Source organism: Scardinius erythrophthalmus (genome assembly GCF_964197995.2).
Source record: "Scardinius erythrophthalmus genome assembly, chromosome: 9".
Taxonomy (NCBI): domain Eukaryota; kingdom Metazoa; phylum Chordata; class Actinopteri; order Cypriniformes; family Leuciscidae; genus Scardinius; species Scardinius erythrophthalmus.
The window spans coordinates 30,320,271-30,338,253 of NC_138229.1; the positions used below are offsets into that span (position 1 = coordinate 30,320,271).

General features: G+C 37.2%; 1 protein-coding gene across 1 annotated transcript in view; it reads right to left on the reverse strand.

Moving 5' to 3' along the window:
• Nucleotides 1-6,976: 6,976 nt before the first annotated feature.
• ephb3a (eph receptor B3a) overlaps nt 6,977-17,983 on the reverse strand; it is a 33,685-nt gene continuing 22,678 nt past the window's right edge. The window contains exons 13-16 of the mRNA XM_081373514.1: nt 13,640-13,855; nt 11,678-11,827; nt 10,188-10,381; nt 6,977-7,521 (exon numbers count right to left, since the gene is read on the reverse strand). Of these exons, the coding sequence (XP_081229640.1) occupies nt 7,413-7,521; nt 10,188-10,381; nt 11,678-11,827; nt 13,640-13,855 (669 nt within the window). The 3' untranslated portion in view covers nt 6,977-7,412. The remainder of the gene's footprint in view (nt 7,522-10,187; nt 10,382-11,677; nt 11,828-13,639; nt 13,856-17,983) is intronic.

Genomic DNA, 17,983 nt, shown 5'->3' on the forward strand with positions numbered 1-17,983 from the left:
AATATTAATAATGTATGATATAAGGTAATGGTATCCATTAGTAATGAATCAAGTGTTACTACATCTTTTTAAAGGAACTGCTAATAATTTGGATCAGTATTATAAAGTGAAGATCATGGAAACACACCAGTAATGACTAAAGTGTTGCCAAATCCATTGGAAGAAATTACTATATAAAATCGTACAAAAATCTCAAAAGCTTACAATGACTTCAGTCAATATTAGGTAGGTATCATGGTTTTCACTTTAGAGTACTGATCCAAATAATTAGTAGTTCCTTTAGAAGGATGTAGTAACATTTGAGTCATTACTAGGTTACCGTTACCTTTTATTATAAATTATGCATTATTCATGTTAATTATAGTAGTTCTCAGTGAGGTATGAAAAATAGTAGTTACTGATTAGCTAATAGTGAACTACCACATTCAACTGAGTGCTATTACTTACTAATTTGTTAATTAGAGTTTATTGTTAGTTAATAGTAGTTACTAGAATGTGTTACTCATTTGTTCCTGTGTAGTTTTTCATTAATGAAGGAACAGTATTCTGAAGTGTTACCAGCTATTTTTGCCTAGTGTTATGTTACCTTAGATAGAACTGTTAAACAAAGACAGAAAACGAATGAAGACTAGGAACGGGAATGGGAATGGGAACTAGAGTCTTAGCTGCTGGCGTTTCCAGTGCTTTCAAAAATAAACAATGTCAAAATTCCAAACCTTTTTGGCTAATGCCAATCATTTAAAATTGCCAAATGTTGGCTGATATATCGGGCGACCACTTAACTTGACTTTCAGGTTCCACATCCCAAAGAAAATGCTTCTTCAAACACTCCCATTTAGTGTCTCCAATTCACCTGTCCTGCATGCCTTTGAATTGTAGGAGATACCCCACACAGAAAGGCCTACTGGCTCAACCGGGACTCTAATCAGAGACTCAGTGCCACCTAAAATTGACTATAATCTCACATTCAGGTCTGATTGTATATAAGTTTCCATTTTTACAATCCAATAAATGTCAGCATGGATATATAATCTAGTCCCTCCCTACATTGCAAATGCTATTTCATGTTGTCTTAAATATTTTCAGCTCTGTCTAGAGGCTTGTTGGGCAGCTATAAACATGCCATTCAAATTCAGTTTCATTGCCATCACTAGGTTGTCATTTTTGTTACCCACATAAATTGATGCAATACTTCCGTGTTCATTCTTAGTTTTATCAAGGGACACTGTATTCACCTTTACATGGGTGGCAGATAACAACCATGTAATTCTTGTGTGTGGTTATTAAATAAACAAGTACAAACCAACAGCGCGTTCATATCTACACCTCCGCCTGTTCCGACACCTCTTGTCATGTAGACGCTGGATAAACACTTGTGAAGGAGCATGAATGTCAGTAGATGGTGTGATGGTGTCACAGTGTTGCTCCCGCGTGTATGTGGGAGGAAATCAATGGGGCAAAACGGTCTCTAAGCAAGATCATCTAATCCATGAAAAGAGATGTGATGCTACAGAAAATTACACAGCGCCACTGAAGCAGTGCACAGAATTGTAATTTGCAGTATTTGCTAGGGTAAAAAACATCACTGTTATTATTGCACATACATTTATTTTATAGGCATATTCTAACCCCCTAACCCAAAGTATTAAACTTTGTTGTGTACTTCATTCCACACTATAAGTGGAAAATACATGAGTGATACCTCAAATCATGTAGATTATTTAGAAGAGGTGTGCTGAGAAAATACATTTTCTAAGCGATTCTAAATAATTTTCGCCTGGCAGATGATATAATGTCTGAAAAAATCTTTTAGACCTAAATTGAAGAAGAGACCCAAGCCATATTCAGAGACTAGAATATCATAGAGGCCACCTAGCAACCATCCAGACAAGCCTAGCAACCAATTCTCAATAGTATATCAACGACTCAAAACACCTTAGCAACTGCACAGCAGTGCTTTAGCATCATGGCAGCTTGTTTTGCACAGAAAGCACCACTCCCATTTTCTTCAGAAAATTGAAAAATCAAGTTGTCACCGGTGTAAAACCCACGTAAATTGAAAGAGGTCAGCACATCCTCCTACATCTGTAGTGAGACCGCACTGCGAGCTGTTTTCCGTCCGGTATACGCCGAATCTGCCATGTCCATCTAATTGGAATTTCGAGCCTGAGCCGACAGTCAAGAAGCACGTCTTGACAGCTTCCACTTACACACGCGCCAAGAGAACGTTAGTTATACGTTCGATGCAACTTCTGCAGCATGCAGTGATGTGTCTCTGACAACCCCCCGAGTCTTCAGCGCAGTTACACTCCACCATTCACTCTCTTTTGCTATCTTTCTCTCAAACAACACAGATGCTAACACACTCTCAGCCCGTCTGTCTGAATCTTCCTTTCCCCCGCACAAACTTGCACGCTTGCTCTGTTCTGAAACTATGGTGGCAGCATTCTAAGGCATCATGGATATGCCCCTAATATGAAGACTGTTCCAAACCTTAATTCCAGTCTTAATTATGCTGCATCATTAGATTTCTATTTTTGGCCAAATTCTAAAGCAGCATCACATTCTTAACAGATAAAGTATTCCCAGAATGCACTTCAGCAAGGGTAGTGATTAATAAATCCAAATTGAAATAAGAAAATGCAGATTATAAATAAACTTGTTTCAGCAAATACGAAAAGTAGCCTATTTATTAAAAGAGAATTAGTTCCCACAATTTGTTAATTTGTGGCCATGTTTTATAATTTTTTTGCACAGGTTTTAATTAAATAATGGCCACAGTTTACTAATTCGTTCTCTCGTTTAAGTTAACTGAGGCTACATCTAAAGTAATCAGGATACATTTGAAAATAACGTTTTTGTTTCAAAGCACTCTCCATCCACAATAACGTCAGAAAGCATTTAAATCATCTTACTGCACATAGGCCTACGTAAAATGTAATAAAAAACTGTGTTTTCAAATATATCCAGATTAATCTCCCAAGGGTAGCATATACAGAGTGAACAGCAAAGGTCCTAGTACTGAGCCTTGCAGTACTCCATACTGAACTTGTGATCGATATGACATCTCTTCATTTACAGCTACAAGCTGATAACGGTCAGATAAGAATAATTTGAACAATGCTAATGCAATTCCTCTAATACATACATAATTTTCGAGTCTATTAAAAAAAAATGTTGTGGTTGATAGTGTCAAAAGCAGTACAAAGATGATCGGATAGTAAGAGCAAATAATTTGTAACTCTAATGAGAGCAGTCTCAGTACTATGATACGATCTAAATCCTGACTGGAAATCCCCACAGAGACCATTTCTTTCTAAAAAAGGAACATAGTTGTGAGGATTAACAGATTAATGCAAACGTAACCTAAATGAAATGAACAAAATTTAAGCGAGGAATTAAAGTAACGAAAAAAAGAAAGCGAATTAGTACAACTGGCTACAATTTTCCTAAAACGAGGGAACAAATGAACAAGTTGTGGTAATGAATTTCTGTATTATTATGCTTATTAGCTTAGCAACATGCTAACATGAAACCATTAAAACCAATGGCAAGTCGAGTCCTGCTGCCTAGAGTGTTCTGTAACAGTCACTTATGGGGTTCCATGTCCGTGAGGATGCTTAGCTTAGCAACATGCTAACATGAACCATTGAAATAAATGGCGTGTATCCCATTCAAAATGCTGTTTGTAGAGCATACATGTAGAGTTGCTACCTACAAGCATTTTGTAAGGGTTACATGTGAGGTTATGACTTTCAGAGTGTTTAGCTTAACAACATGCTAACATGTAACCATTGAAATCAGGGGCAAATCGAGCTCTACTACTGTGTGGAATACTGTTTGTTTAAATTTTGTTGTTGTTTTCTGCAAAGATCACTCATGAGCTTCCATGACCGTCAGGAAGACGATTAAGGTAGCTGCTTATGTAGGCAGTAGACATTGAGGCGGCTCACTAGTTTTTGGAACAAAGCTACTGTATTTCCACCGCCCACACTAACACTCTCCCTTCCTCTTTCACAGATACACACAAATAAACACAAACACACAACCTCCCACACACAAAACCCTCCACCATCTTAATGAGAGTTCACGCATTGTGATTATAACTGCACTTTTGGCCCAAACAATTCCTCTCTCTTGATGAGGCAGCAGCAAAGGCAGATACGCGGATCTCAACCTTTGGGCGAATAACTCCGCCAGTAAAAGAGCCTGATGTGCAACCAATTCTGCTGCCAAGCTGTTCTCTCCGATCTGCAGGCTTGCACAGAGCGGCCGGCGTAATTGGAAAGATCAAACGTGCTTTTGTGCATCGTGGGGAATGCGGAGCTTTGCCGCGGAGGGAGATCTGACTTGGGAAATCAGGGAGATACACAAGAGATAGAGAAGCTCTGATCATGCTGACAAACTGCCTTCCAAGTCTGCTCGTAAAGAAATAAGTGCTGGCGATTCGGGGGGATTATACTTTATCAGGCGAACTTGTGGATAATTGGATGTTGGACATCAATTCGCACATGGAATGGCATTATGTTGGCAGTGTTAAGGAATCTTCAATGAAATTAGACTGTCAAAATAAAACTTACTCATAATTAAAAGTAGCTAAACTACAGTCAAGCTACTATTGAAAAAGTATCAAAAAGTAGACTATTAGAGTAGATAAAGTAGACTAAGTATGATAACATATCAATTTAAACATAATAATAAACAATATAAATTACATAGGCCTATAAGAAATCCTGCTCAAATTCTGAATACCAATTGACCCTTCGCAGGGAGCTTGATTGACAGGTGATCTGACCAATTATACTTCGCCATCCGCCATTTTGTCCGACAAAGCAGTCAGGAGAGTTAGTAGATTAACATGGGAGGATTTGAACTTGAAAAACGGAGTGTACTGACGCCTTTCCGTGGTTAAAACAACATTCCTTCTTATGTTTGTTAATGTTTATTTGAGGCTATAAATTAACTAGAAGGAAGAGATGATAGGTTCACGAGCAGCTTTAACTGATGCTCTACAGCGATCTGTCACGACACATTAAAGAGCCACAAAACGGTATTTATTGTTTAAATTTCTTTTAAAAAATGACCAAATTTTAAAGGTGAGACTTTGTTTAATATGTTTAATATCAAACGTAACCGAAAAGTAACCTGGTCTGTCCTGTCTGTCAGCGTGTTGTCTGTCTCCTCTCTGCTCTGCGATGTATTTTTCACAGCGTGAGAACATGGTGCGGCGTGAGAAGGTGTAGCTTGTCGGACATAGCGACAGTAACTAAGGGGGGCGGGTCTTTGCGAACGGTCAATTGCAATATTAATGAAACCCTACTAATAATATATTATATTAACAGTTATTAACAATATTAATAATACACAAATAAATAAATACATAAATTAAAGGTAGGGTAGACAATTTGTTTAATAAACACGCTTTATTATACTGGTTGAAACTCTCTTCACACCCTGATAGCAATCAATAATAGAAGTGGTCTAAATTTTAAAACATGTACATAGATCTTCTGTGGAAGTCTCAGGACCAAAAAATGTTCGTCCAATCATTGCATTCAGTCCGAATTCAGTTACCGTAATTACGAGATGGCAACCCACAATGTTCTTCCTGGAGCTGTTCTGTGTCAAGACTATCAATGCCGAAATGAATCTGCAGAAGTCAGGTGGTACAACTAGAGCTCTGCAATTTGTTTACGTTCGTTATTATTGTAATGGTATGTGCTTTGATACATGAGTTAATTTAACTCCTTCTTTCGCCTCGTAATGCTTTGCAGAATCATGTTTTTAAGGAGTAGCTTTGGAGAGGCTCTGAAGGGAGGGTGGGATCTTATGCTTTCGAAGCTAGCTTGCTATTGCTTGCCTGTCCAAAATTGCCTACCCTACCTTTAATTAATAATAATAAAATTGATGGATAGTAAAATAATTCATTATATTGCTAAAATCCTCTGTGCAGGGAGTCATTCAACTGGATAAATTTAAATGAACCGCCTGAACAAACTGATTCACTAAAGTGAACTTGACTTCCTATGCTTCGTATGAGAGAGGTGATATTTTAAGGGAAATTGTCATTTGATTATTGTCAATTAATGCATGTGCAATAGAGTGTGAAACAAAACCCAGCAATGTAGCATTTTGTTGCACTAAACAATGAATTTAGTAGATTGGAACATTTCATGTAGGTGTCATGGGTCTCATAAATTAGCCGTTATAATCATGTTGATGACTCTTCAGTTCTTATGAGGCATTTATTTACACAGTTATGCATATTTTAACAGACTGAATTAAAATAAATGGAATATTCATCAAACAACAGCTCTCAAGTTGACCTGTTGTCATCTCCCCTCTCAGATAGGTTTGAGTTTTGAATATGGCATGCATGTAAAGCTGTAGAGCTCGACCGGCTCACTCAAGCACACATGAGCATACTGTACACCCACCCACCCACACACACACACACACAAACACACATACATACGGATCACAATTCCCCTTCTCTCACCAGCAGAGGAAACGGGAATTCACAGTCCGAAGTTCTCCACGTAGAGCAATTTCTCAAGAGCGTGTCATGGAAGACAAAATACAACGGAGGTAAATAAAACACCTGTCTTGACAATCCACTTCTTTAAAGTCAGGACTTAAGGACTTTCCATTCTTTGAACATTTCCTCGTCTCTTTCTGAAAGTTACAGTTTGAGTCCATCCTGCCCAGTTTGAAACTTTCATGTGTTCCACTCTCTTTTCCTTTCTTCAATATGAAGAAAAGATCAGAAGAAACAAGTCTTTGAGGGAAACAGAGCGGCAAAATACCCTCAAGCCAACACTGAACAGTCCCGGCTTACATTTAATACATATTTTAAACATTATTACAGTTAGCTTATAATTCTCAAGTCTGTCTCATCGTTTGTGGCCTCGGCAAATGAGAGGAAGAATGGAAGGGATTTGAGTTAAGGAAGAGAGTGATCTTTTTTTTTTTTTTTGCCATTAGAGAAACACATGCACACATGCAAACTGAACCTGAGAAGTAGAAATGTCGCCAATTTAATCCATGTAATGAAAAGTCTGTGTAAACACGAGAAAGTCATGACAAAAGGGAGGGAAAGAACAAAGACGATTGCCTGAGGCGCCATCATACAGAATTCCAATTAACATGTGCTGTGTTTTCCCAGCACTCTCCAGGTGCTCCATACACAGGCTGATACACTTTTCCATTGGACACGCTGTAGTTTTCCACAGGCTCCTTGGGAGAGGTGCGACACTGTCCCAAATTGTATACAGGTTTTCCATTGGCTCTTCAAGCAATAGTCGGTTCCAGTAATTTTCCATGGGCTTTATGGATTGTCCCAGTCAGGTTTGCTCTTCAAATGGGATTTTGATGCTAGCCTGGAGGCTCAGCAGGTGTTTTTTTTTAATCAGTCAAACCCTTATGGGAAGAGTTTGGCTCATTTGTTGTTTCATGTCTTGTGCATCTTCTATACTCTTCCTTTGGTGGCCCGGCAGGGTCCCGCCAATTCGACAGAGATCACTATAGAGAGGGAAAAACAAAGCAAAGATCAGCTAACGCAAGAAAAATTGACAGCATTGAAGGATCTATCTATCTATCTTTGTTAAAAAAAAAGATACATATTTCATTTTAAATACTTTACAATCAAATTCAAATTTCAATTCTGTCAATTTAGGAATTGAATTGGAATTTCCATTCTCAACTTAATTCCAGATGGAGTGGAAAGAGCTACATAAAGATTCTTCAAAATGTCCAGTTCCAGCTAAAAGAATTGCTGCGGTTGCTTGATTTGAAGGTGTCCTTGTCAAAGTGTAATTACACAAATAAGTACTGGGTTATATTGTTGTAATTACTATATGGTTCATGGTCATTTCAATTGCTTGTATGTATGCCTAATTTAACGTTATTAGAATAGTAAGTATATGTAACGCACCAAGTACTATAAAATAAAGCGTTAACATGACACTATGTAGGTTTGGATGACAGTATTTTCATTTTAGGGTAAAGCATTCCTTAAACTTCCAATAAAAGAACACCAAAATGCGTATGCTCTCATTCAAACGAGGATAGTAATCACACACAGAGACACACAGCTGTCTCTGGAGATTGGATCATGACATGTCAACAGCCCGGCCAGCGCTGCTCGTGCATACAGATGCAAACATAAATGAACCATACACAGGCCATCAGCATGCGGCGTCACGTGGAGGCACACGCACACACACTCGACCGCTGGACACGAGGCTCCACTGCCGGCACATTAAAAAGCTCATTAGCCGACTAATTAAAGTCATTGCTCTCTTTTAGCATCTCCTCCATCTCCCTTATTAAGCTCTGTTCGCCACCTCCGCTAGCCTAGTCTGAACTGAACCAGCTTCCCCAGTGAGCAGACACAGCAGCCAGCGAAGAGGAAAGGGCACTGCACTGTGTGTAAGTCAGCCGTTACTCCGTTCCCAAAACAGTGCGGTTCACAGCGATTTAGGCTAAAGCAGCGCATTCACAAACGCAAGTCAAATGAGCGTGCTTATTTTGACTAAGACTCAGCAGTGTTATAGATTGCATTTATTTGCTGGATAATTTATGTGGTTGAAACTGCTTATCGTGAAGAGTTGGGTGGGGGGTGGGGGGGGGGTGGGGGGTGGGGGGGGGAGCCCTATACGGTAAATAATGATTTGCATTGTGAGGCGCGGGGAGGGGTTAGCTTATGGGGATAGCTATTGCTGCACATATTCAGTTTAAAAATTCAGCTTCTGCTTTACCCGCAGGGAAGAGAGATCTCTTTTTAATATCTCAATTATTTCTCCTAGACTGCAATGAGCTGGAATGGAAAGCAAAGTCTCCTGCTTCTCAGATGTATCTCGCTAGTAATCTCACATCTTCTCACGTAGAGATCTCAGTAATGGCACAAATGTGCTTTCATTGACTATGATCAATCAAACGCCAGAGATCGCAATATGAACGAACATTTCCCATTACCCTCACTGTATGTTACCGTTTCTATTCGGTTTCTGCAAGTAAAAAAATAAAAAGGTAATTGTGACTATATCTCACAATTGCAACTTTATTTAGACTAACTGTCATTCTATCATCATGACAACTCTCTAAAGAGTTTATCATGGTTATGGATATGACAATGTTAATGTATTTGGGTCTTGGTGGAATAGATCTTCTACATTGCTGCTGCTGCAGAGCAAGTACAGAGACTTGCTACTGCCAATACACACACAAACATGCTGCTGTGGCACAAATAGCATTTATGAAATTACCAGTAGCAGATCTATACAGGTGGAGCTGGGGGAGGTGGAGGGTTTCAGAGGAACTTTGAAAGCGCGGTTTAAACTTCTACAGCAAACACGCATCAACTATTTAAACGTTGAGCAGCAAGCTCATTGGCTGCAGATGCAACAGGAACCAATCAGCTTGTGCCATGTAGTTAATGACGTAAAATTCACAAGGCTGCGTTCCCATCAATTAGAGTTTAATTTTTAAACCTCAAAATGTGAATTTGTTATGCCATTGTTATGACTATTTCTTGAAATTTCAATTATAGATTGTGCAAAGTGACTGTCAAACAATTCCGACTTGGAATTGGCATTTTACAACTCACAATGTGACTTCGTCTCACAGATTGTCTTTTATTTCTTGTAATTTCAACTTTATATTACGCAAACTGTCTCACAACTGCAACTTGCGCATGACTCACAATGTGATTGTCTTGCAATTGGCTTAATTGTGACTTTACATCTCACAATGTGACTATATATATTACAATTGCAAAAAAAAAAAAAATCCTTTAGTGACTACACCTCATACTTTAAAAAAAAATATTTTAACCTTCATTTTTTATAGTTACATTTTTTAGTTACTTGTTTTTTAAAAATGTTTTATACCATTCAGAAACAAGCTACCGCACAAAACTTCACTATGTATCTTGAGACATGAAAAATTAGCAATGCATTCTTCTCTAATAATTTTTTTAAATAACTGAATCACAATGTGGGGTAAAATTCCGTGCTATCAATAATATTCTGACAATCTGACGAGTTATTAGCAGTAACGATGCACTCTTTCCCATACGCTCTGCCAATTGTGATTTCACAAACTACATTTCAGCAGAAAGATCCGTCTTTTTCCTGTAAGTCAAAGCCAGAATTGACCCGTGTCCAATCTGGCTGTTTTCTGCTCACCCTGAGTGTGTACTGGTAAGCACTTTGAGGCTTGCGGCGTTGCGGAGGAGCTTGTCAAGTGTGCTGACGATCTGTCCGAAGCGTGGCCTCATGTTCCGCTCCTTCACCCAGCACTCCAGCATGAGCTGGTGCAGCACTGCAGGGCAGTCCATGGGAGGAGGCAGCCTGTAGTCCTGCTCCACTGCGTTCATTACCTACAGCATCAACAGACAGAGCAGTTACAGTGTCCTTCTGCATGAGGACAAACTCCGCAGTATATATGCAGAGTTTTATTAGGCATACAGCATGCGACTGGAATGTTACAACAGTTAAACCATAATAAAGACTAATAGGGTTTAAAAAAACCTTCATAAGATCATCTCAGAATTGTGCTTGAGGGATAGACAAAACAACAAAAGCTATTGCACAGAATAGAGACAGTAAACAGTATAATAAAAAACATGTATTTTAACAATATTATTATTATGAAAGGATGGACCTCATGAAACCGGTCAGGAAAATGTCTGGGTCATATTTCACCACAAAAACAAAATGCTCATTAAAAAATGAAATACAATTAACTTTTATTATATTTATACAAACCATTCCCATTAACGTAATGCAAAAAAAATGTCGTTCTTATCTTATTCAAAATGTGAACTGTATTTAGTATAGTTATAGTATATTTTGTCCTACCTTTTATTTGTGCTGATTTACATAAAACATTACTGTTACAGTATTTATTTTACTGTATTACAGTAATAAATATTGTAACACAACTTGATTTTTACATTTAAATCAGCTTGAATATGAGAATCGCCATTGAGAATAATGGAGAATCCAAAAAAAACTTAAACGCATAAACCCCTCTTAATTACTTACCTCGGCCAAAGGTATGTGCTTTTCAATAAATAAATAAAAAATAATAAATAATAATAATAATAATAACAATAACATATACATATATATTAGTGCTGGGCAACGATTTATCACGATTAATCCCATCCAAAATAAAAGTTTGTGTTTACATAATATTTGTGTGTGTACTGTGTATAACTATTTTGTATATATAAATACACACATATGCATGTATATATTTAAGAAATATCTGCATATATATATATATATACACAGTATATATACATAATTTATATTATATATTATAAATACAAATATTTTATATATAAATAACACACTTTTCTTAAATATATACATGCATATGTGTGTATTTCTATATACAAAATAATTATACACAGTAAACACACATATTATTATGTAAACAAACAAATAAACAAACTTTTATTTTGGAAGTGATTAATCACGATTAATTGTTGCCCAGCACTAATACACACACACACACACACACATATATATATATATATATATATATATATATATATATATATATATATATATATATATATATATATATATATATATATATATATATATATATATATATATAATTTGACTTTAAACATGAGATAAATTACATTAAAAAGTTGACATACATCTTGATTGCTCATGTCCCAGTACGGCCGCTCCCCGAAGGACATGACCTCCCACATCACAATGCCGTAGCTCCACACATCACTGGCAGAGGTGAACTTCCTAAAGGCGATCGCCTCGGGAGCGGTCCAGCGGATTGGGATTTTCCCCCCCTACATGATAACACACACATGCACACAGAGAAGCCATTAAATCCAAACACAGACTTTAAAAGCAATGACATGGCTGGAGTCTTCAGCTGCCTAATTAGAGCGAAGACTCGGCCCAAACTCACAGCTTTCTCCCCACAGGGCACCATTGCTGGGTTCATTAATCTAAGATGAAAACCAGTAAAAATAAGATGGCAGCGTTCTAAATTTAAACACAACGGTTTGATCTGTCCATGAAATAGACAACGTGAACAGGGAAGCTAATCAATACACTAATCCAAGCCAATTACGAGCTAAACTAGCATGCTAGCACTAGATCTTCACTTCTACTAATACAAGCATGCCCAGAAATGACACAAATGTTTACTCAACATTTGTAGCCAAAAGATTCTAAAAATAAACTGAAAGGAATTTTAAGGGATTCTAGACATTCAATTCCCTTATCTGTCGCCTATCATGTCGGACACATTGAACAAGCCGTACTGTACTGACTACCTCCATATGTTTCAAACAGACAGAGATAGAGACAGGCTTCTTCCACATATCAAGCATGCCATCTGTACTCCCGATTCTGATGGTCAAGGCTGTTCTTATCAATTGTTAATGCACACTGTATCTGTGAAGCGCAGATATCGCTTACATTTCTGTCTGGCACCTGGATAAAATGTTCTCTGAAGTCCCTCAAAGCTAACAGACATGGACTAAAATCCACAACAATTATTTTATAGGGTCTTTTAGGTTAATATGCTAACAAAAAATACCAAATAACATGGTTTTTGGACGTTTATAAAGAGCATAAACACCACAGCATATGTAAGCAATCACAGAATCCGACAGAAACCCAAAAGTAAGCAGGTTATTAAATACGGTAATCGTTCAGTATCATGTGTACCGTGGTATTGAAAATTTATACCATGATGATAACCCAAATGCATAGCATCGTCATCTATGCTAACATAAGGTCATCGTGATTTTACAAGTACGGTAAAACATGTTCCTGGATCAACATATTTTGTTGATCCTGGAACAACATTCCTGTCTGAAAATGTAGTCCTAACCCTAACCATAAGTTTTCCCTAAAACCAGAGGGAAAAATATGTGAATAACACTTATGTACAGTATAAGCACCTAACCCTGGTTGTAAGTCTGAAATTGACTGTAAACTTAAAGTCCCTAAAATCTGATTGGTTGATTGGAATGTTGTTCCAGAATGTTGTAAAAAATCATATGATCAATAAGTCATGACAACATATGTTTTTACATTGCTTTAACTCATCAAAATAAGTTAAGCAATTGTCTACTTTATTTTATAAGTTATACAAGATTCGACAAATTTAAGTCAATTTAATGTAATTTAAGTTGAAATTACTTAATCATCCAAGCAACTTCTTTCACAGTCAGGCAAATGTTTTACTTGGTGAAATCTCGTTCACAGCTAAAAGATTTTATACTATCATCTAGCAGTTTGTACTGACATATGAAGGAAAAGGACCCTATTGATATCTCTATGTTATGAAGAATTTTTAATGTCCCCTTTTTTTCTTAATCATTTACTTATGTAAATTATAAGTACCAGTTATGTGCTCTTTGTTTAAATGAAATGAAATACAATTATATAATTACTTAATTTATTATCAATAAAGGCAAGAGCTCTTTCCTTTAGCCATGTACTGACTACTAATTTGTACAGACAATACACTTTAAGATAAGCTACAATAACGGCTTAGTGGGGATTGGAGGATTTGTTGGAACAAGGATATTTCATTATTGCATTTATATTAGTACATAAAAAGAGCAGACCTTATCTGAACTCACCAATGAGCTGGTGTAGGTGGGGTCCGATGAGTTATCATCTAAAAAGCGAGAGAGGCCAAAATCGGACACTTTGCACACCAGGTTGCTGTTGACGAGCACATTGCGAGCAGCCAGGTCACGATGGACGTAGTTCATGTCGGACAGATACTTCATGCCAGCCGCGATCCCCCTCAACATGCCAACCAGCTGCGTTACGGTAAACCTGCCGTCGTTCAGCTGAGCGGGAAACAGTGCAATAAAAGAGGGAGAGTGACATTAACAGATGTAAACATGAAACCACCCCGGTTCTACTCGTTCTAATCAGCCTGACTTTGACAGTGTCGTCGGACTAATACACTTGCGGCATCGGGATGCCAATGCTATGAAGACAGAAATCCACAATAGCTAATCCTAATGGAACAATTTCCTTAGCAAAAGTGCTGAATACTTAAAAGCATAACTCAATTACAGACTTCACATAGAATATCAAAACCACATGTTTTCATTTTCATATTCTGAATAGAGAAAAACTGAAATGCTCTGGTGGGTCGCAGTCTGTTCTAGACAGCAGAGATAAAACTGTGGGTAACACTTTCATTTAGATTCCAATTCTCACTAGTTGCTTATTAGCTTCCATATTACTAGGGTATTGGCTGTTTATTAGTACTTAAAGCACATATTAATGCCTTATTCTGCATGTTCATATTCTACATCCCTTATTCCTACCCAATAACAGGATTAACTAACTATTACTAACTATTAATAAGCAGTAATTAGGAGTTTGTTGAGGCAAAAATCATAGTTAATAGTTAATTAATAGTGAGAACACACTGCCTGGCCAAAAACAAACAAAACAAAAAATCTATGATTGGATAATTATTGCAGTTATTATGTTTCTAGCATGTTATATGTTTGGCAACAGATCTTATAAGCCTAATTGAAGTGTGTAGCTTTTCATTTTTTAAACAACCATGTAGGAAGACTAGGCCATATTCCAGGATGACAATGTCAAGATTCATCAGGATCAAATTGGAAAAGAATGGTTGGGAGGAGCATGAGGAATCATTTTCACGCAGGAATTGATATCACTGAGTCCAGACCTTAAACTCATTGAAAGTCTTTGGGATGTGCTAGAGGAGACTGGACTCTTGCATTGTCAATTCAAGATCTTGACCAAAAATGTATGCACCTCTTGATGGAAATAAAAGGTTGTGATGTTATTTCCATCAAGATGTGCATCCATTTTTGGTCAAGATCTTGGCCATGATGTGTTTTCCTATTTTGCAAGCATACACTGTATATATATATATATATATATATATATATATATATATACACAGTGCTATGCATAAGTTTAGACACCCATGCTAAAGTTGACTAAAAAGAGGAATAAAAAATCATCTTTTGGTAATTGAACTTAATGCCTTAATTTAAAAAATTAGGAAAAATCCAACCTTTAAGGACACCAATTTTCTGTGTGAATGAATAATGTATCGTAAATAAATAAATGTTCTTCCTTGAAATACAGGGTGCATAAGTCTGGACACCCCTATGTTAAATTCCCATAGAGGCAGGCAGATTTTAATTTTTAAAGGCCAGTTACTTCATGGATCCAGGATACTATGCATCCTGATAAAGTTCCCTTGGCCTTTGGAATTAAAATAGCCCTACATCATCACATAGCCTTCACCATACCTAGAGATTGGCATGGAGTATTTTCCATAAGATCATCTCTCAATGCAAATCAAACTAGCTATTAGGCTAACTGAAATAAAACCATGCCAATCTCTAGGTAAGGTGAAGGCTATGTGATGATGTAGGGCTATTTTAATTCCAAAGGCCAAGGGAACTTTATCAGGATGCATAGTATCCTGGATCCATGAAGTAACTGGCCTTTAAAAATTAAAATCTGCCTGCCTCTATGGGAATTTAACATAGGGGTGTCCAAACTTATGCACCCTGTATTTTAAGGAAGAACATTTATTTATTTACGATACATTATTCATTCACAAAGAAAATTGGTGTCCTTAAAGGTTGGATTTTTCCTAATTTTTTTAATTAAGGCATTAAGTTCAATTTCCAAAAGATGATTTTTTATTCCTCTTTTTAGTCAACTTTAGCATGGGTGTCTAAACTTATGCATAGCACTGTATATACATACATACTTTTGTACAAAAAATCATCGATCTTCGGATTTATATCAATATAAAAATGTACTTTAATTCTACAGTTCTTCTGCTGAAGAAACCTCTGATGTGAAATTCTCAAGTCTACTGTTCACAAATAGCACATGGTTCATGTTAAGCCTCGAAGCAAAAGGACATCATCCCGTCTGTAGCCAGTCTCGCTTGGTTTGGCTCCAATGACGATAAACATTCTGCTACAAGATTCTGATGTTGATGCTTTTTTATCTTCTTCTAAAGTTGAAGATGAATCATGCCAAAGCTTGTTCCTACGGATATTTTTAGAAGCGTGTTTGTGTGTATGCGTGGAAATGAGTGTGCTTGTGTCCCTGGCTGGACTTTGTGTGAGTACAGGCTGTGCCGTAGGAAGATGATATTAGTAGGTGCATGTGCTTTAAGTTCATCGGCTGGTGCTCAGACAGAGCGAGACTATCCCATCTCTGGATGTCGAAACTCAGTGTTCTGCATTGACTGCATCATGGGTTGCTTAAGGCTCTGGAGTTCAAACAGTTTATCAAGTGTTTCTGTAGAAACTCAGCTGAGGGATTACATAAAGACGTTAGATTACTTTGGTATTTTTAAAGACTTTTTTAAAAGCCAGATGTTGACACAAGTGAAGCAAGGTTCTGTCTAAAGAACCATGAATAAGTGTTTAATGCTAAGGAGTTATCAAATTCCCCTGTCAGCACGAAAAAAGTTATTACTGACAGTCTGGCCACAGATTCATGCAAGGGAAGTTTTGTAAAGCACAGAGATGTATTTCAGACTGAAGCAGAATATTCAATTGGACTTGATTTTATCCATCGGGAATTGATTGAACAAGTTATTAAATTTTGATGAAAGATTATGAAGCCAAACTTTTTTCTTACCACCAGGGGTGTGACTAGGCGAAGCCCCGAAGGTTTTCCAAAAGCTGCGTCTGTTCTTTCCAGCTTTTTTTTTTATTTTTTATTTTTTTAAACGCTGAGTCTTTTTCTTTCATTCTTTTTAATGTATGCACTGCAGCAATTTTTTTATTGCAATGGAACTTGATTTAATATGCGATTGATGTATTTTAACACCCCATCTAGACTGCAAGCTAGCAATGCAACACGACTCAACAGATTCTTTCAATTTAATGGCAGTGCTTCAGTTCGTAACATTGCGTCGCTAGCCGGATAAACAGGGGGCTTTACTATTCTCTTCAAATTTGTGTAGAACAGGGCCTCAAAGACATGGACCGTGGGGAAAACCATCAACATTCATTATATTATATCGATTTATATATAATTTCTATGTTTAGTTACAGTAAGAAAGTCTTAGCTAAGGTTGTATGTTTTATTGCACAGCACTGGCCACTTGCGTTTCAGCCAAAACTGACACAGTCATTCAAAATGCAATTTCCCATTTTGAGTACAGGTACAAGGTGTCACGGTTTGTTTTGGGTATTGTTCATGTTTCGTGTCTTTTATTTTGTAAATAGTCAGTCATATTTCCTGTTTGCCATGCTGTCATTGCTTCATTGTCTTGATTGTTCACAGGTGTTCCTTGTTAGTCATTAGTCTCTGTGTGTGTGTACATATGAAGAGTTCAGATGCAAAAGCCTCTAAGTGCCATCTGAAATTTTCTTCTAGAATGATTATTTTTATCAAGCTTGTATATTTAAGTTCAATAATTTCACTTAAATGGTAATGCAAATTACCTATTAATTGTCATTTAAGTGAAATTACTTAACTTAAATATAAAGCTTTACAAAAATGATCATTCTAGAAGAAAATTTCAGATGGCACTTAGAGGCTTTTGCATCTGAACTCTTCATATATAGACGAATCCGGCGAAACTACCGGAAGTAAGCGGGCGCCATTACTGAGCTGTTGCTGGGTAGCGTTGCGCCATTGCCTCCTATTGGTTTGGTTGCGTCCACTGGAATAAACAGCCCGCGATTTACGACTGTCACTAACGTTACATCTACAACTTTACTATTCTTCCTCTGCAGAGTTATTTGAACAGTATAAGTGTTGTTAATGGTCTGTGAAAATCGGACAGATCCTTTAAGAACTAATTTATCATCTGGTAGAGTGTGCATTATTTGACCAACCCATATAGGCTACGGAGCTTAGATAATTTTTTTGACCCTCTATCAGTGACCTGTAGTTGGCATTTTGTTGATCATCGGATGCCAGGCTAAGGAGAAAATACTCTT